This window comes from Amblyraja radiata, chromosome 30 (assembly GCF_010909765.2).
Source record: "Amblyraja radiata isolate CabotCenter1 chromosome 30, sAmbRad1.1.pri, whole genome shotgun sequence".
NCBI classification, from domain to species: domain Eukaryota; kingdom Metazoa; phylum Chordata; class Chondrichthyes; order Rajiformes; family Rajidae; genus Amblyraja; species Amblyraja radiata.
Window position 1 is genome coordinate 1,935,756 of NC_045985.1, and position 19,920 is coordinate 1,955,675.

At 53.3% G+C, this 19,920-nt stretch overlaps 2 protein-coding genes across 2 annotated transcripts in view; one reads left to right on the plus strand and one right to left on the minus strand.

Annotated features, from left to right (window-relative positions):
• Positions 1–1,185: 1,185 nt before the first annotated feature.
• Positions 1,186–12,170, plus strand: LOC116990076 (nucleoside diphosphate kinase homolog 5-like). The gene is made up of 5 exons (XM_033047613.1): positions 1,186–1,395; positions 6,441–6,646; positions 7,420–7,520; positions 10,343–10,461; positions 12,001–12,170. The coding sequence occupies exons 1-5, from the start codon at positions 1,267–1,269 to the stop codon at positions 12,091–12,093; spliced, it is 648 nt and encodes a 215-aa protein (XP_032903504.1). The 5' UTR covers positions 1,186–1,266; the 3' UTR covers positions 12,094–12,170.
• A 3,935-nt stretch (positions 12,171–16,105) lies between these two features.
• LOC116989899 (carboxy-terminal kinesin 2-like) overlaps positions 16,106–19,920 on the minus strand; it is a 51,226-nt gene continuing 47,411 nt past the window's right edge. The window contains exons 15-18 of the mRNA XM_033047455.1: positions 18,332–18,471; positions 16,943–17,016; positions 16,755–16,830; positions 16,106–16,300 (exon numbers count right to left, since the gene is read on the minus strand). Of these exons, the coding sequence (XP_032903346.1) occupies positions 16,247–16,300; positions 16,755–16,830; positions 16,943–17,016; positions 18,332–18,471 (344 nt within the window). The 3' untranslated portion in view covers positions 16,106–16,246. The remainder of the gene's footprint in view (positions 16,301–16,754; positions 16,831–16,942; positions 17,017–18,331; positions 18,472–19,920) is intronic.

Here is a 19,920-nt window from a genome sequence, read left to right on the forward strand (position 1 = left end):
GGGTCCAGGGGGGGGGTTGGGGGTCACTCGGGTCCAGGGGGGGGGGTTGGGGGTCACTAGGGTCCAGGGGGGGGTTGGGGGTCACTCGGGTCCAGGGGGGGGTGGGGGTCACTAGGGTCCAGGGGGGGGGTTGGGGGTCACTCGGGTCCAGGGGGGGGGGTTGGGGGTCACTCGGGTCCAGGGGTTGGGGGTCACTCGGGTCCAGGGGGGTTGGGGGTCACTCGGGGTTGGGGGTCACTCGGGCCCAGGGGGGGGTTGGGGGTCACTCGGGTCCGGGGGGGGGGGGGTTGGGGGTCACTCGGGTCCAGGGGGGGGGGTTGGGGGTCACTCGGGTCCAGGGGGGGGGGGGTTGGGGGTCACTCGGGTCCAGGGGGGGGGGGTTGGGTTTCACTCGGGTTCAGGGGGGGGTTGGGGGTCACTCGGGTCCAGGGGAGAGTGTGGGGGTCACTCGGGGGTTGGGGGTCACTCGGGCCCAGGGGGGGGGGTTGGGGGTCACTCGGGTCCAGGGGGGGGGGTTGGGGGTCACTCGGGTCCAGTGTGGGGTTGGGGGTCACTCGGGTCCAGTGTGGGGGTCACTCGGGTCCAGGGGGGGGGGTTGGGGGTCACTCGGGTCCAGGGGGGGGTTGGGGGTCACTCGGGTCCAGGGGGGGGGGTTGGGGGTCACTAGGGTCCAGGGGGGGGGGGTGGGGGTCACTAGGGTCCAGGGGGGGGTTTGGGGGTCACTCGGGTCCAGGGGGGGGGGGGGGTTGGGGGTCACTCGGGTCCAGGGGGGGGGGTTGGGGGTCACTCGGGTCCAGGGGGGGGTTGGGGGTCACTCGGGTCCAGGGGGGGGGTTGGGGGTCACTCGGGTCCAGGGGGGGGGTTGGGGGTCACTCGGGTCCAGGGGGGGGGGTTGGGGGTCACTCGGGGCCAGGGGGGGGGGTTGGGTTTCACTCGGGTTCAGGGGGGGGTTGGGGGTCACTCGGGTCCAGGGGAGAGTGTGGGGGGCACTCGGGGGGTGGGGGTCACTCGGGCCCAGGGGGGGGGGTTGGGGGTCACTCGGGTCCAGGGGGGGGTTGGGGGTCACTCGGGCCCAGGGGGGGGGGGGGTTGGGGGTCACTCGGGTCCAGGGGGGGCGGGGTTGGGGGTCACTCGGGTCCAGGGGGGGGGGGTTGGGGGTCACTCGGGCCCCGGGAGCCAGTGCGAGCCCACCCCGGACTGTCGTGTTTCCGTGGCCGGCAGGTGGACGGACGGAGAGACAGACAGACAGACAGTGGTCAAGGCGCGATGGCAGCGGAGACGGAGCTGATCCGGGTGCTAGTGGAATGCACCCTGGCCATCATTAAACCCGACGCCATTCACAAGTACCTGGAGATCGAGGAGATCATCCTGCAATCCGGCTTCCTCATCGTCCAGGTGCCGCCCGGACCCGACCCTTCCCTTCCCTCCAACCTGCCCCCCCTCCCCACGGAGCCACCTCCACCCACTCACCAACCCGCCCCGCTCAAATATTCTAGCAGCAAAATGAGGCCATTTGGCCCCCTTCAAGACCACTCCCCCATTCAATCATGACTGACCTATCTCTCCCTCCCAACCCCATTCTCCTGCCTTCTCCCCATAACCCCTGACACCCGCATTAATCAAGCATCTATCTATCTCTGCCTTAAAATTATCCACTGACTTGTGGCCTCCACAGCCGCCTGTGGCAATGAATTCCACAGATTCACCACCCTCTGACTAAATACATTCCTCCTCATCTCCTTCCTAAAAGAACGTCCTTTAATTCTGAGGCTGTGACCTCTAGTCCTGGACTCACCCACTAGTGGAAACATCCTCTCCACATCCACTCTATCCAGGCCATTCACTGTTCTGTATGTTTCCATACAGTGTGGAAACAGGCCCTTCGGCCCTACTTGCCCACACCGGCCAACGTGTCCCAGCTACACTAGTCCCACCTGTCTGTGTTTGGACCATATCCATCCAAACCTGTCCTATCCATGTACCTATCTAAACGTTTCTTAAACGTTGGGATAGTCCCAGCCTCATCTACCTCCTCTGGCAGCTTGTTCCACACACCCACCACCCTCTGGTTGAAAAAAATAGACAATAAGTGCAGGAGGAGGCCATTTGGCCCTGCGAGCCAGCACCGCCATTCAATGTGATCATGGCTGATCATCCCCAATCAGTACCCCGTTCCTGCCTTCTCCCCATATCCCCTGACTCTGCTATCTTTAAGAGCCCTATCTAACTCTCTCTTGAAAGCATCCAGAGAACCGACCTCCACCGCCCTCTGAGGCAGAGAATTCAACAGACTCACCACCCTCTGTGAGAAAAAATGTTTCCTCGTCTCCGTTCAAAATGGTTTACTCCTTATTCTTAAATAGTGGCCCCTGGTTCTGGACTCCCCCAACATCGGGAACATGTTTAAGAAGGAACTGCAGATGCTGGAAAATCGAAGGTACACAAAAATGCTGGAGAAACTCAGCGGGTGCAGCAGCATCTATGGAGCGAAGGAAATAGGCAACGGTTCAGGCCAAAACGTTGCCTATTTCCTTCGCTCCATAGTTGCTGCTGCACCCGCTGAGTTTCTCCAGCATTTTTGTCTACCCTCAGGAACATGTTTCCTGCCTCTAGCGTGTCCAAACCCTTAACATGTTTCAATAAGATACCCTCTCATCCTTCTAAACTCCAGAGTGTACAAGCCCAGCCGCTCCATTCTCTCAGCATATGACAGTCCCACCATAGAAACATAGAAAACAGGTGCAGGAGTAGACCATTCGGTCCTTCGAGCCTGCACCGCCATTCAATATGATCATGGCTGATCATCCAGCTCAGTATCCTGTTCCTGCCTTCTCTCCATATCCCCTGATCCCTTTAGCCACAAGGGCCACATCTAGCTACCTCTTAAATATAGCCAATGAACTGGCCTCAACTACTTTCTGTGGCAGACAATTCCACAGATTCACCACTCTCTGTGTGAAAAAAAATTTTCTCGTCTCGGTCCTAAAAGACTTCCCCCTTATCCTTAAACTGTGACCACTTGTTCTGGACTTCCCCAACATCGGGAACAATCTTCCTGCATCTAGCCTGTCCAACCCCTTAAGAATTTTGTAAGTTTCTTTAAGATCCCCCCTCAATCTTCTAAATTCTAGCGAGTACAAGCCGAGTCTATCCAATCTTTCTTCATATGAAAGTCCTGCCATCCCAGGAATCAGTCTGGTGAACCATCTCTGTACTCCCTCTATGGCAAGAATGTCTTTCCTCAGATTAGGAGACCAAAACTGTACACAATACTCCAGGTGTGGTCTCACCAAGACCCTGTACAACTGCAGTAGAACCTCCCTGCTCCTATACTCAAATCCTTTTGCTATCAATGCCAACATACCATTCGCTTTCTTCACTGACTGCTGCACCTGCATGCCCACTTTCAATGACTGGTGTACCATGACACACAGGTCTCGTTGCATCTCCCCTTTTCCTAATCGGCCACCATTCAGATAATAGTCTTTCCTGTTTTTGCCACCAAATGGATAACCTCACATTTATCCACATTATACTGCATCTGCCATGCATCTGCCCACTCACCCAGCCTATCCAAGTTACCTTGCAGCCTCCTAGCATCCTCCTCGCAGCTAACACTGCCCCCCAGCTTTTAGTGTCATCTGCAAACTTGGAGATGTTGCATTCAATTCCCTCATCCAAATCACTAATATATATTGTAAATAGCTGGGGTCCCAGCACTGAGCCTTGCGGTACCCCACTAGTCACTGCCTGCCATTGTGAAAAGGACCCGTTTACTCCTACTCTTTGCTTCCTGTTTGCCAGCCAGTTCTCTATCCACATCAATACTGAACCCCCAATGCCGTGTGCTTTAAGTTTGTATACTAATCTCTTATGTGGGACCTTGTCGAAAGCCTTCTGAAAGTCCAGATACACCACATCCACTGGTTCTCCCCTATCCACGCTACTAGTTACATCCTCGAAAAATTCTATAAGATTCGTCAGATATGATTTACCTTTCATAAATCCATGCTGACTTTGTCCAATGATTTCACCACTTTCCAAATGTGCTGCTATCCCATATTTAATAACCGACTCTAGCATTTCCCCCACTACCGATGTTAGACTAACTGGTCTGTAATTCCCCGTTTTCTCTCTCCCTCCCTTTTTAAAAAGTGGGGTTACATTAGCTACCCTCCAATCCTCAGGAACTACTCCAGAATCTAAAGAGTTTTGAAAAATTATCAGTAATGCATCCACTATTTCTGGGGCTACTTCCTTAAGCACTCTGGGATGCAACCTATCTGGCCCTGGGGATTTATCGGCCTTCAATCCATTCAATTTACCTAACACCACTTCCCGACTAACCTGGATTTCACTCAGTTCCTCCATCTCATTTGACCCCCGGTCCCCTGCTATTTCCGGCAGATTATTTAAGTCTTCCTTAGTGAAGACAGAACCAAAGTAGTTATTCAATTGGTCTGCCATGTCTTTGTTCCCCATGATCAATTCACCTGTTTCTGACTGCAAGGGACCTACATTTGTTTTAACTAATTTTTTTCTCTTCGCATATCTATAAAAATTTTGCAGTCAGTTTTTATGTTCCCTGCCAGTTTTCTTTCATAATCTATTTTCCCTTTCCTAATTAAGCCCTTTGTCCTGCTCTGCTGGACTGAATTTCTCCCAATCCTCTGGTAGGCTGCTTTTTCTGGCTAATTTGTATACCTTCCCTGATTTATTATTTTGCCAAACTGGGATGAACAATTGTTGTAGTTCATCCATGCAGTCTTTAAATGTCTTCCATTGCATATCCACCGTCAACCCTTCAAAAATCAATTGCCAGTCTATCTTGGCCAATTCACGTCTCATACCCTCAAAGCTACCTTTCTTTAAGTTCAGAACCCTTGTCTCTGAATTAACAATGTCACTCTCCATCCTAATGAAGAACTCAACCATATTATGGTCACTCTTGCCCAAGGGGCCACGCACAACAAGACTGCTAACTAACCCTTCCTCATTACTCAATACCCAGTCTAGAATAGCCTGCTCTCTCGTTGGTTCCTCTACATGTTGGTTTAGAAAACTATCCCGCAAACATTCCAAGAAATCCGCTTCCTCAGCACCCCTGGCAATTTGATTCACCCAATCTATATGTAGATTGAAGTCACCATTATAACTGTTTTACCTTTGTTGCACGCATTTCTAATTTCCTGTTTGATGCCATCCCCAACTCCACTACTACTGTACACAACTCCCACTAGCGTTTTCTGCCCCTTAGTGTTTCGCAGCTCTACCCATAACGACTCCACATCCTCCAAGCTAATGTCCTTCCTTTCTATTGCGTTAATCTGCTCTCTAACCAGCTACGCTACCCCACATCCTTTCCCTTTCTCTCTATCCCTCCTGAATATTGAATATCCCTGGATGTTCAGCTCCCAGCCTTGTTCACCCTGGAGCCATGTCTCCGTGATCCCAACTATACCATATTCATTAATAACTATCTGCACATTCAACTTATCCATCTTATTACTAATGCTCCTTGCATTGAGACACAAAGCCTTCAGGCTTGTTTTTACAACACTCTTACCCCTTATACAATTATGTTGAAAAGTGGCCCTTTTTGATTTTTGCCCTGGATTTGTCTGCCTGCCACTTTTACTTTTCACCAGAGCTACCTATTGCTTCTACCCTCATTTTACACCCCTCTGTCTCTCTGCTCATGCTCCCATCCCCCGCCACATTAGTTTAAATCCTTCCCGACAGCACTAGCAAACACTCCCCCAAGTACATTGGTTCCATTCCAGCCCAGGTGCAGACTGTCCTGTTTGTACTGGTCCCTCCTCCCCCAGAACTGGTTCCAATGCCCTAGAAATGTGAATCCCTCCCCCTTGCACCATTTTTCAAGCCACATATTCATCTGCAATATCTTCCTATTTCTACTCTGACTAGCACGTGGCACTGGTAGTAATCCAGAGATTATTACCTTTGAGGTCCTAGTTTTGTTTATCTCCTAGCTCCCTAAATTCACCTTGTAGGACCTCATCCCGTTTTTTACCTATATCATTGGTGCCATCCCGGGAATTAACTTTGTAAACCTACGCTGCACTCCCTCAATAGCAAGATTGTCCTTCCTCAAATTAGGGGACCATAACTGCACACAATACTCCAGGTGTGGTCTCACTAGGGCCCTGTACAACTCCAGAAGGACCTCTTTGCTCCTATATTCGATTCCTCTTTTTATAAAGTCCAACATGCCATTTGCTTTCTTCACTGTCTGCTGTACCTCCTCTAGGAAATACTCCTTAGGTTCCTATTAAATCTTTCCCCCCTCAACATAAGCGTATGTCCTCTGGTTCTCGATTCCGCTGCTCTGGGCAAGAGACTCAGACTCAGGTGGGGAGGAGGATGCCGGCTGGCCGGGGGTCGGGAGCAGACACTGACCCGATCTCTCTCACCCCCAGCGGAGGAAGCTGCACCTCAGCCCCGAGTTGGCCAGCGAGTTCTACAGCCAGCAGAGCGGTCAGCTCTCCTTCCCCAGCCTGACCGCCCATCTCTGCTCCGCGCCGCTGGTCGCCCTCCTCCTGGCCCGCAACTCCGCCGTGCAGCGCTGGAGAGAACTACTGGGACCTGTGGACAGTCAGCGCGCCCGGGAGACCCACCCGAGGAGGCGAGTGGGGGTGGGGGGGGGGGGGGGGGGGGGGGGGGGAGAGAGAGAGATGGGGGAGAGAGATGGGCTGGAAGGGGCGGGTAGGGGGTGTGTGACCAGGGGCAGGAACGAACTTCTGGTCAGTGTGAGTCCGGCCACGATGTCCAGGCTGTGGGGGGGGGGGGGGGGGGGAGAGATGGGGAGAGAGAGATGAGGTGGGCGAGAGTATCACGTTGGTGGCCGGAGCAGGGGCGAGATGGGCTGGAAGGGGCGGGTAGGGGGTGTGTGACCAGGGGCAGGAACGTGCTTCTGGTCAGTGTGAGTCCGGCCACGGTGTCCAGGCCGTGGGGGGGTCAGTGGGTCCGGAGGGTAAAGGGAGGGGGATCAGTGTGAGTCCGGCCACGGTGTCCGGGCCGTGGGGCGGTCAGTGGGTCAGGAGGGTAGAGGGGGGTCAGTGTGAGTCCGGCCACGGTGTCCAGGCCGTGGGGGGGGGGGGTCAGTGGGTCCGGAGGGTAGAGGGGGGTCAGTGAGTCCGGCCACGGTGTCCGGGCTGTGGGGGGGGGGGGGTCAGTGGGTCAGGAGGGTAGAGGGGGGGGGGGGGTCAGTGCGAGTCCGGCCACGGTGTCTGGGCTGTGGGGGGGGGGTCAGTGGGTCAGGAGGGTAGAGGGGGGTCAGTGTGAGTCCGGCCACGGTGTCCAGGCTGTGGGGGGGTCAGTGGGTCAGGAGGGTAGAGGGAGGGGGGGGGGTCAGTGCGAGTCCGGCCACGCTGCTACTCACAGCCACCTCTGCTCCAGTCTCAGGGCGATCTATGGGACGGACAAGATCAGGAACGCGCTGCACGGCAGCGATTGCTTCACTGCGGCCGAGCGAGAAATCTCCTTCATCTTCCCCAACAGTGAGTGTCTGGGCAAGGGCAGGGAAAGACATTAAAGATGGACCCCAGGCCAAGGACCAGCGCTGAGGGTGGTCGGCATCGGCAACCAGCTGCCACAGGAAGATACAGATAGAAACATAGAAAATAGGTGCACGAGTAGAGGCCATTCGGCCCTTCGAGCCTGCACCATTCGCCATTCAATATGATCATGGCTGATCATCCAACTCAGTATCCTGTACCTGCCTTCTCTCCATACCCCCTGATCCCATTAGCCACAAGGGCCACATCTAACTCCCTCTTAAATATAGCCAATGAACTGTGGCCTCAACTACCTTCTGTGGCTGAGAATTCCACAGATTCACCACTCTCTGTGTGAAAAATGTTTTTCTCATCTCGGTCCTAAAAGATTTCCCCCTTATCCTTAAACTGTGACCCCTTGTTCTGACTTCCCCAACATCGGGAACAATCTTCCTGCATCTAGCCTGTCCAACCCCTTAAGAATTTTGTACGTTTCTATAAGATCCCCCCTCAATCTTCTAAATTCCAGCGAGTACAAGCCGAGTCTATCCAGTCTTTCTTCATATGAAAGTCCTGCCATCCCAGGAATCAGTCTGGTGAACCTTCTCTGTACTCCCTCTATGGCAATAATGTCTTCCCTCAGATTAGGAGACCAAAACTGTACGCAATACGCCAGATACAATTACAACACAGATAAATACAGGAAGGGTTTAGAGGGATATTATCCAAATGTTAAATATGATGTCTTCAAGAGAGAGTTAGATTTAGCTCTTAGGACTAACGTAGTCAGGGGATATGGGGAGAAGGCAGGAACGGGGTACTGATTGGGGATGATTAGCCATGATCACAGTGAATGGCGGTGCTGGATCGAAGGGCCGAATTGCCTCCTCCTGCACCTATTGTCTATGTTTCTATGATTAGATTCATAACTTACTGAACAACAAACATCTTGAACCCTGGACAGTCGCTGTTAAAAATCTGAGCTCAGCAAAAAGCATTTGAGCCAGAGAAGTTGGCTTAGTGTGTGTGAATGTGTTTACGAGTACGTCTGTGTGTTGTGTGTGCATGTGTGTATATATATATATATATATACTATATTATGTTTATATATATTATCAGAGATAATATATATTAGCATCTGGATAAACAGGGTCTGATTAGGAACAGTCAACATGGATTTGTGCCTGGAAGGTCATGTTTGACTAATATTCTCGAATTTTTTGAAGAGGTTACTAGGGAAATTGATGAGGGTAAAGCAGTGGATGTTGTCTATATGGACTTTAGTAAGACCTTTGACAAGGTTCCTCATGGAAGGTTGGTTAAGAAGGTTCAACTGTTGGGTATAAATGCAGGAGTAGCAGGATGGATTCAACAGTGGCTGAATGGGAGAAGCCAGAGGGTAATGGTGGATGGCTGTTTGTCGGGTTGGAGGCAGGTGACTAGTGGGGTGCCTCTGGGATCTGTGTTGGGTCCTTTGTTGTTTGTCATGTACATCAATGATCTGGATGAAGGGGTGGTAAATTGGATTAGTAAGTATGCAGATGATACCAAGATAGGTGGTGTTGTGGATAATGAAGTAGATTTTCAAAGTCTACAGAGTGATTTAGGCCATTTGGAAGAATGGGCTGAAAGATGGCAGATGGAGTTTAATGCTGATAAATCAAAATAGGACGTACATGGTAAATGGTAGGGAATTGAATACAGTTGAACAGAGGGATCTGGGAATAACCGTGCATAGTTCCTTGAAGGTGGAATCTCATGTAGATAGGGTGGTAAAGAAAGCTTTTGGTATGCTAGCCTTTATAAATCAGAGCATTGAGTATAGAAGTTGGGATGTAATGTTAAAATTGTACAAGGCATTGGTGAGACCAAATCTGGAGTATGGTGTACAATTTTGGTCGCCCAATTATAGGAAGGATGTCAACAAAATAGAGAGAGTACAGAGGAGATTTACTAGAATGTTGCCTGGGTTTCAACAACTAAGTTACAGAGAGAGGTTGAACAAGTTAGGTCTTTATTCTCTGGAGTGCAGAAGGTTAAGGGGGGACTTGATAGAGGTCTTTAAAATGATGAGAGGGATAGACAGAGTTGATGTGGACAAGCTTTTCCCTTCGAGAATAGGGAAGATTCAAACACGAGGACATGACGTCAGAATTAAGGGACTGAGGTTTAGGGGTAACATGAGGGGGAACTTCTTTACTCAGAGAGTGGTAGTGGTGTGGAATGAGCTTCCAGTGGAAGTGGTGGAGGCAGGTTCGTTGGTATCATTTAAACATAAATTGGATAGGCATATGGATGAGAAGGGAATGGAGGGTTATGGTATGAGTGCAGGCAGGTGGGACTAAGGGAAGATAATTGTTGGGCACGGACTTGTAGGACCGAGATGGCCTGTTTCCGTGCTGTAATTGTTATATGTTATATGTGTGCGTGTGTGTGTACGCATGTGTATATGTGTTTTTTGTGTGTGCGCGTGCGTGTGTGTTTTTGTATACGTGTATATATTTGTGTGTCTATATGTGTAGGTGTACATATGTGTGTACATGCGTATGTGTGTTTTTGCGTGTGTGCGCGCGTATGTACAAACACACACACACACACATATCTGTAGGTTACGAGTAAAGTTTTTCCTGCACCTCCTTCTACCGAGGGAGCCGATAAAACATATTGTGTATGTTTCTAAATACAGGACTGTCCTGTAGCTGGTTGGGCCATGGCGTTGTCAGCACGGCCAGGGTGGGCCGAAGGGCCGGTTTCTGTGCTGTGCTTCTCGGTCGGGGTGGGGGGTGAGTGAGGCCCGTGTTGACCCGGCTTTGTCCGTCCTGCAGCCACTATCGAGCCGTTCCCCAGTAGACAGGCGGCTGAGAACTATCTGAGCAAGTACGTTAATCCCACCTTGCTGAAGGCGCTGACCCAGCTGTGTAAACTCAAGCCCACCAACCCTGTGGTAAGTGGCACCTGGCGGGGTGTGGGGAGAGAGGGGGGTGTGGGAGAGAGGGGAGCATGGGGGGTGTGGGGAGAGAGGGGGGTGTGGGGAGAGGGGAGTGTGGGGGTGTGGGGAGAGAAGGGAGTGTGGGGAGAGAGGGGGTGTGGGGGAGGGGAGGGAGGGGGGGGGGAGGGGGGAGGGGGGGGGTGTGGGGAGGGGAGTGTGGGGAGAGAGGGGAGTGTGGGGGGGGGGGGGGGGAGGGGGGTGTGGGGAGAGAGGGGGGGGGTGGGGGGGGAAGGAGGGGGGTGTGGGGAGAGAGGGGGAGGGGGGGGGGGAGGGGGGGTGTGGGGAGAGGGAGGGTGGGGGGGAGAGGGGAGGGGGGGGGTGGGGGGAGGGAGGGGGTGTGGGGAGAGGGGGGGGGGGGGGGGGAGGGGGGGTGGGGGGGGAGAGGGGGGGGGGGGGGGGGGGGGTGGGGTGGGGGGGGGGGGGGGGTGGGGGGGGGGGGGGGGGGGGGGGGGGGGGTGGGGGGTGGGGGGGGGGTGGGGGGGGGGGGGGGGGGGTGGGGGGGGGGGGGGTGGGGGGGGGGGGTGGGGGGGGGGTGGGGGGGGGGTGGGGTGGGTGGGGGGGGGGGGGGGGGTGGGGGGGGGGGGGGGTGGGGTGGGGGGGGGGTGGGGGGGGAGGGGTGTGGGGGTGGGGGTGGGGGGTGGGGGGGGGGGGGGGGGGGGTGGTGGGGGGGAGGGGGGGGGGGGGGGAGGGGGGGGGGGTGGGTGGGGGGGTGGGGGGGGTGGGGTGGGTGGGGTGGTGGGGGGGGGTGGGGGGGGGGGGGGGGTGGGGGGGTGGGGTTGTGGGGGGGGAGGGGGGGGGGGGGGGGTGGGGGGGGGGGGGGTGGGGGGGGGGGGGGGTGGGGGAGAGGGAGGTGGGTGTGGGGAGAGAGGGGGGTGTGGGGAGAGGGGGATGTGAGGAGGGGGATGTGGGGAGAGGGGATGTGGGGGGGAGGGGATGTGGGGAAGAGGGAGGTGGGTGTGGGGAGAGAGGGGGGTGTGGGGAGAGAGGGGGGTGTGGGGAGAGGGGGATGTGAGGAGGGGGATGTGGGGAGAGGGGGCGTGGGGAGAGGGGATGTGGGGGGGGAGGGGATGTGGGGAAGAGGGAGGTGGGTGTGGGGAGAGAGGGGGGTGTGGGGAAGAGGGAGGGGAGTGTGGGCATCACAGCGGTAGAATTGCTGCCTCACAGTGACAGAGACCCGGGTTCGACCCTGACTACGGGTGCTGTCTGTATGGATTTTGCACGTTCTCCCCGTGACCGCGTGTGGTTTCCCCGGGCATTCCGGTTTCCTCCCACACTCCAAAGACGTGCGGCTTCATTGAGTTGTAACTTGTCCCAAGTGTGTGTAGGGTTGTGCTTAAGGGCGGGGGGTCGCTGATGGGCGCGGGCTCGGTGGGCCCAAGGGCCTGTTTCCCTAAACTAAACCAACGGGCGGGGGATTTGAAGAGGACGGAAGTGGGGACAGAGGGGACCTACCCCATCCCTCTACCCTCACCCTGACCCTCTCCTTGTTCACAGATCTGGTTGGCCGACTGGCTGTTTGCCAACAACCCCAACCGGCCGTCCGTGCAGGAGGGCATCGTGGAGATACCGTCCGAGTGCGGCTACTGACCAGGATGCCCGGAGACCGCTGGCTGCACCCACACACCCTGACATTACCTTACTTACATTAAACCACTTGTTGTTGACCAGTTGTGTGGCATTCTTTGACCAGCCGTGGTCGCCTCTCCATCACCCATCTCTGCAGACCAACAGACCATGAAATCCAGGTTAGTTGGGAAGTGGTGTTAGGTAAATGGATTGGATTAAAGGCCGATAAATCCCCAGGGCCAGATAGGCTACATTCTTGTTCTTGGTTCCTCCAAAATATTCCAACTGGAATTTAAACTGGAGGTGGTGAAGGGAGGGATTAAGCCAGAAAGGGTATAAAGAACACACACTATAGAATTTGGCATAAAACATCCCCACACACACAGCAGAATCAAAGTTTCCCACTGTGTGGGAAGGCACCAAAGTCAGTCTCTTCCTCCACTGTTCCTCGTGGCCAGGGCCTCCACAAGCCCTCCGCAGTTGCAGCTATGGGCGGCCCGATGTCCAGGACTGCTCGCCGGGGTGATACAAGTCCGACGTCGGGGCTGCGGGACGTCCTCAGCGGCGTGGACACCAGAGTCGGCCCCCTCCTACCGGAGTCGGCGGCTTCCAAAGTCCGCAGGCCGCGCCGGGTGGAGACTGCTGCTGTAGACCCTCTGCAAGGCGCCCCAGGACTCCACGATGTTGTTCACCGCCGCCCGCGTTGGAAGCTCTCCGCACCAGAGCTCCACGATGTTGGAGCAGCGCCGCCCCCAACACAAGACTTTAGACTAACTAAAAATTAAAAAAAGATTGAAATAACAGACAGGCTGTAGGTAAATTGAATGGATTGAAGGCCGATAAATCCCCAGGGCCAGATAGGCTGCATCCCAGAGTACTTAAGGAAGTAGCCCCAGAAATAGTGGATGCATTAGTGATAATTTTTCAAAACTCTTTAGATTCTGGAGTAGTTCCTGAGGATTGGAGGGTAGCAAACGTAACCCCACTTTTTAAAAAGGGAGGTAGAGAGTAAACGGGGAATTACAGACCAGTTAGTCTGACATCGGTAGTGGGGAAACTGCTAGAGTCAGTTATTAAAGATATGATAGCAGCACATTTGGAAAGTGGTGAAATCATTGGACAAAGTCAGCATGGATTTACAAAAGGCAAATCATGTCTGACGAATCTTATAGAATTTTTCGAGGATGTAACTAGTAGCGTGGATAGGGGAGAACCAGTGGATGTGTTATATCTGGACTTTCAGAAGGCTTTCGACAAGGTCCCACATAAGAGATTCGTATACAAACTTAAAGCACACGGTATTGGGGGTTCAGTATTGATGTGGATAGAGAACTGGCTGGCAAACAGGAAGCAAAGAGTAGGAGTAAACAGGTCCTTTTCACAATGGCAGGCAGTGACTAGTGGGGTACCGCAAGGCTGTGCTGGGATTCCAGCTATTTACAATATATATTAATGATTTGGACGAGGGAATTGAATGCAACATCTCCAAGTCTGCGGATGACACTAAGCTGGGGGGCAGTGTTAGCTGTGAGGAGGATGCTAGGAGGCTGCAAGGGGACTTAGATAGGCTGGGTGAGTGGGCAAATGTATGGCAGATGCAGTATAATGTGGATAAATGTGAGGTTATCCACTTTGGTGGCAAAAACAGGAAAGCAGACTATTATCTAAATGGTGGCCGATTAGGAAAAGGGGAGATGCAACGAGGCCTGGGTGTCATGGTACACCAGTCATTGAAAGTAGGCATGCAGGTGCAGCAGGCATGGAAGAAAGCGAATGGTATGTTAGCATTAATAGCAAAAGGATTTGAGTATAGGAGCAGGGAGATTCTACTGCAGTTGTACAGGGTCTTGGTGAGACCACACCTGGAGTATTGCGTACAGTTTTGGTCTCCAAATCTGAGGAAGGACATTATTGGCATAGAGGGAGTGCAGAGAAGGTTCACCAGACTGATTCCTGGGATGTCAGGACTTTCATATGAAGAAAGACTGGATAGACTCAGCTTGTACTCGCTAGAAGTTAGGAGATTGAGGGGGGATCTTATAGAAACTTACAAAATTCTTAAGGGGTTGGACAGGCTAGATGCAGGAAGATTGTTCCCGATGTTGGGAAGTCCAGGACAAGGGGTCACAGCTTAAGGATAGAGGGGAAATCCTTTAAGACCGAGATGAGAAAAACATTTTTCACACAGAGAGTGGTGAATCTCTGGAACTCTCTGCCACAGAAGGTAGTTGTGGCCAGTTCATTGGCTATATTTAAGAGGGAGTTAGATGTGGCCCTTGTGGCTAAAGGGATCAGGGGGTATGGAGAGAAGGCAGGTACGGGATACTGAGTTGGCTGATCAGCCATGATCATATTGAATGGCGCTGCAGGCTCGCAGGGCCGAATGGCCTACTCCTGCACCTATTTTCTATGTTTCTATAACACACAGACAACAGATGCAGGATGAGGCCATTCGGCCCTTCCACCAGCACTGCCATTCAATATGATCATCCAAAATCAGTGCCCCGTTCCTGCTTATCCCCCATATCCCTTTAGCCCTCAGAGCTAAATCTAACTCTCTTGAACACATCCAGTGAATTGGCCTCCACTCCCTTCTGAAGCAGAGAATTCCACAGATTGACAACTCTCTGGGTGAATAAGTTTTTTTCCACATCTCAGTCCTAAATGGCCGACCCCTTATTCTTAACCTAATTCTATTTGTGTAAACCAGCGATCGCTGCCCTTGCACAGACCTGGCAGAATCCTCTCAGCCTGCTGCTTCTTGGCTTGGGTCACCACCAAAGATACTAGTGGAGCCTTTGGTCACCACTAACTGACCATAGTTTCTCACATGGCAATCTACAAAGCCACACACACACACACAGAAATCCAGTCCAGTCCTAATGGCCTCTGGGAAGAAACTCCTTCTCAACCTCTCCGTTCTCACAGCATGGCAACGGAGGTGTTTGCCTGACTGTAGCAGCTGGAACAGTCCGTTGCATGGGTGGAAGGGGTCTCCCATGATCTTATTGGCTCTGGAGTTGCACCTCCTGATGTATAGTTCCTGCAGAGGGGCGAGTGAAGTTCCCATAGTGCGTTCGGCCGAACACAATACTATCTGCAGAGCCTTCTTTCCTGGGCAGAGCAATTCCCAATCCAGATTGTAATATTTCCAGACAAGATGCTTTCCACAGCCGCTGAGTAGAAGCACTGGAGGATCCTCGGAGACACTCTGAATTTCCTCAATTGCCTGAGGTGGTAAAGGCACTGCCTTGCCTTACTCACGAGTGCTGAGGCGTGTGATGTCCATGTCATATCCTCAGAGATGTGAACTCCCAGATATTTAAAACAGCTCCCCCTATCCACAGTATCCCCATTTATCCTCAATGGTGTGTACGTCCTCGGATGATGTGCCCTCCTAAAGTCCATGATCAGCTCCTTAGTTTTTTTGATGTTCAAGAGGCTGTTGTCCTGACACCAGAGTGCCAGATCAGCCACCTCCTCCCGGTAGGCCTTCTCATCGTTGTCTGAGATCAGGCCCACCACCACAGTGTCATCAGCAAACTTGATTATAAGAGTTGGAGCTGAACCTAGCCACACAGTCATGTGTGTACAGGGAGTACAATAGGGGGCTGAGGACGCAACCCTGGGGCGATCCTGTGCTCAGGGTGAGGGACTTTGATGTATTCCCTCCCATCTTGACTACCTGGGGTTGGTGGTGAGAAAGTCCAGGACCCAGGCACACAGGGGAGTGTTGAGCCTCAGTTCCAGCAGCTTCTCAGCCAGTCTGGTGGGGACTATCGTGTTGAAGGCTGAACTGAAGTCTATGAACAGCCCCCCTTCGGCTGTCAAAGTGAGAGAGAGCGGTGTGCAAAACCTGGGAGACCGCATCGTCCGTGGATCTGTTCCGACGGTATGCGAATTGTAACGGGTCCATGTTGCGAGGGAGGAAGGCGCAGATTTGTTTCTTCACCAGCCTCTCAAAGCATTTCATGACTACCGAGGTGAGGGCCACACACAGGAGACGGTAGTCATTCAGACAGGCTGGGGAGGCATTTTTAGGTACCTAAAAATGGTACCTTTAATAACACTTTATTAGATTTAAAAAACCAAGATTAAAGCGATAGATACAAACACATATAAATACGAGACTGGATCAGCAGCCCAGCTGGACACAGGACGGCTCCTCTCCCCCTCATAGGACACGTTTACGATTCATTTGTGCCGTCCCGATGGTACACTCGTTCACCTGGACAAGGACAGAGAGCAGTTAAGTCAGTAACCCGCTTGTTCCCTTGCTGCACCAATTCTGCGATCAGAGATAGATGGTAGAAGTCACACAGCCGCCAGTGGCCACACACACCAAGCAGCCAGTGGCCACACACACACACAGCCGCCAGTGACTCCACACACACACAGCCGCCAGTGACTCCACACACACACACACAGCCGCCAGTGGCCACACACACACACACACAGCAGCCAGTGGCCACACACACACACACACAGCCGCCAATGGCCACACACACACACACACACACACAAAGCAGCCAGTGGCCACACACACAAAGCAGCCAGTGGCCACACACACACACACACACACACACACACACACACAGTAGCCAGTGACGACACAGCCATGTTGCAGCCCTGGTACAGCTCACTGCCGCCCCAGCAACCACACATTGTCACACTCTGCCTACCTGACTGGCAAACCGCAAAGTGTTGAGGGATTCATGGAAGTCTTCTTCCAGCGGCGACACGTTGACAAACATCAACCTGCGGGACAGACGTGTCAGTTACAAACTAGGCAGCGGGACAGACGTGTCAGTTACAAACTAGGCAGCGTCCCAGGGCACAAGTTACAGTACAGGAGGAGAGGACTACTCACGTCTTCGAATTTCCTCCCAAGCTGTTCTGCAGCAGGTGGGTCAGCTTACTATTGCGGTAAGGGATGTGAGCTTCCTGGAAGAGAGAAGGGAGAGAGAGGGGTCAGTCACACAGGGTCCCCCTCACAGACCCACAGGGGTCTGTCACACACAGGGCCAGGAACATGGTGAGCAACTCGGCAGTCCGCATGGAGCAGCTGGTACGGAGCAGCCTGCCCAGCCCTGCTCCCACACACAGATCCGTTGACACAACCGTCCCCTGCCCACAGCCCCGTAAGACACCTCACCCACACACTGGCACAGTGCAGTCCGGCAGTGTGTAACTCCACACCCCAGCACAGGGCACAGTGCACAGTGTAGTGTGTAACTCCACACCCCAGTACAGTGTACAGTGTAGTGTGTAACTCCACACCCCAGCACAGGGCACAGTGCAGTGTGTAACTCCACACCCCAGCACAGTGCACAGTGTAGTGTGTAACTCCACACCCCAGCACAGGGCACAGTGCAGTGTGTAACTCCACACCCCAGCACAGGGTACAGTGCAGTGTGTAACTCCACACCCCAGCACAGTGTACAGTGCAGTGTGTAACTCCACACCCCAGCACAGGGCACAGTGTAGTGTGTAACTCCACACCCCAGCACAGTGCACAGTGCACCAGTGTGTAACTCCACACCCCAGCACAGTGCACCAGTGTGTAACTCCACACCCCAGCACAGTGCACCAGTGTGTAACTCCACACCCCAGCACAGGGTACAGTGTAGCAGTGTGTAACTCCACACCCCAGCACAGTGCACAGTGCACCAGTGTATAACTCCACACCCCAGCACAGTGCACCAGTGTGTAACTCCACACCCCAGCACAGGGTACAGTGTAGTGTGTAACTCCACACCCCAGCAGTGTACAGTGTAGTGTGTAACTCCACACCCCAGCAGTGTACAGTGCAGTCCAGCAGTGTGTAACTCCACACCCCAGCACAGTGTACAGTGTAGTGTGTAACTCCACACCCCAGTACAATGTACAGTGCAGCAGTGTGTAACTCCACACCCCAGCACAGGGTACAGTGTAGTGTGTAACTCCACACCCCAGCAGTGTACAGTGCAGTCCAGCAGTGTGTAACTCCACACCCCAGCACAGTGTACAGTGTAGTGTGTAACTCCACACCCCAGTACAATGTACAGTGCAGCAGTGTGTAACTCCACACCCCAGCACAGGGTACAGTGCACCAGTGTGTAACTCCACACCCCAGCACAGTCCAACAGTGTGTAACTCCACACCCCCACCACAGGGTACAGCCTGCACACACAGGTAAACGGCAAACACGGTTGCTTAGGAAAGCCGCCCAGCAGTAGGTGTGAGCACAGGGCCGTCCCACTGGTGTGTTGGGCCTCACCTTGTTGGACAGTGAAAGAATGACGAGTCCGAGGCAGGACAGGCTGGTGTTGATGGCCTGAGCCTCCCGCAGACGGTCCCCAGTCGAGTGAGATTTATCCAGGCGCTCGCTGCCCGCCAGGTCCACCAGGCACAGGGTTGCTAAACAAATGTAATGACAGGGGCGTTAGTCAATTACTGCACAGGACCCTCGTGTAGCAGGGCGACTGCTCTGGACAGGGAGCGGTCAAGCTCTCTGGTCCTAATAACAAGTGCTTTAGTACTTTACACACGGCTCTCGTGGAGCCAGGCGACAGTTCCAGACAGTGGATATTTTGAAGGCAGAGATAGATAGATTCTTGATTAATGCGGGTGTCAGAGGTTATGGGGAGAAGGCGGGAGAATGGGGTTGAGAGGGAGAGATAGATCAGCCATGATTGAACGGCGTAGTAGAATTGGTGGGCCGAATGGCCTAATTCTGCTACTATCACTTATGAAGTGGTCACAGTATAAGGATAAGGGGGAAGTCTTTTAGGACCAAGATGAGAAAAACATTTTTCACACAGAGTGGTGAATCTGTGGAATTCTCTGCCACAGAAGGTAGTTGAGGCCAGTTAATTGGCTATATTTAAGAGGGAGTTAGATGTGGCCCTTGTGGCTAAAGGGATCAGGGGGTATGGGGAGAAGGCAGGTACAGGATACTGAGTTGGATGATCAGCCATGATCATATTGAATGGCGGTGCAGGCTCAAAGGGCCGAATGGCCTACTCCTGCACCTATTTTCTATGTACCTATCTAAATGCTTCTTAAACATTGCGATAGTACCTGCCTCAACTATCTCCTCCAGCAACTCGTTCATATACCCAACACTCATTGTGTAAAAAAGTCACCCTGCATTTGAGGAAGGACATTCTTGCTATGGAGGGAGTGCAGCGTAGGTTCACCAGGTTAATTCCCGGGATGGCGGGACTGTCATATTCTGTAAGAGAATGGAGCGGCTGGGCTTGTATACTGTAGTTTAGAAAGATGAGAGGGGGTCTTATTGAAACATATTAGGTTATTAAAGGTTTGGACACACTAGAGGCAGGAAACATGTTCCCGGTGTTGGGGGAGTCCAGAACCAGGGCCCACAGATTAAGAATAAGCCATTTAGAACGGAGACAAGGAAACACTTTTTCTCACAGCGAGTTGTGAATCTGTGGAATTCTCTGCCTCAGAGGGCGGTGGAGGCCAGTTCTCTGGATACTTTCAAGAGAGAGCTCAATAGGGCTCTTAAAGATAACAGTCTTTGGGGAGAAGGCAGGAACGGGGTACTGATTGGGCATGATCACATTGAATTAGCCAGCCCCAGATCATAATGTGTAGGCCTTGACACAACCCTCTACCACCTGCCGCCCAGGAGCTTCACCTGCTCCCTGTCATATAGACAATAGGTGCAGGAGTAGGCCATTCGGCCCTTCGAGCCAGCACCGCCATTCAATGTGATCGTGGCTGATCATCCCCAATCAGTACCCCATTCCTGCCTTCTCCCCATATCCCCTGACTCAGCTATTTTTAAGAGCCCTATCTAGCTCTCTCTAGAAAGCAACCAGAGAACCGGCCTCTGAGGCA

Bases quoted from the DNA above. Each gene is read 5' to 3' on its own strand.
- LOC116990076 (XM_033047613.1), top strand. From the start codon at position 1,267: ATGGCAGCGGAGACGGAGCTGATCCGGGTGCTAGTGGAATGCACCCTG. The intron at 6,647-7,419 runs GCGAGTGGGGGT...CCTCTGCTCCAG, and splicing joins CGGGAGACCCACCCGAGGAG to TCTCAGGGCGATCTATGGGA. The intron at 10,462-12,000 runs GTAAGTGGCACC...CCTTGTTCACAG, and splicing joins TCAAGCCCACCAACCCTGTG to ATCTGGTTGGCCGACTGGCT.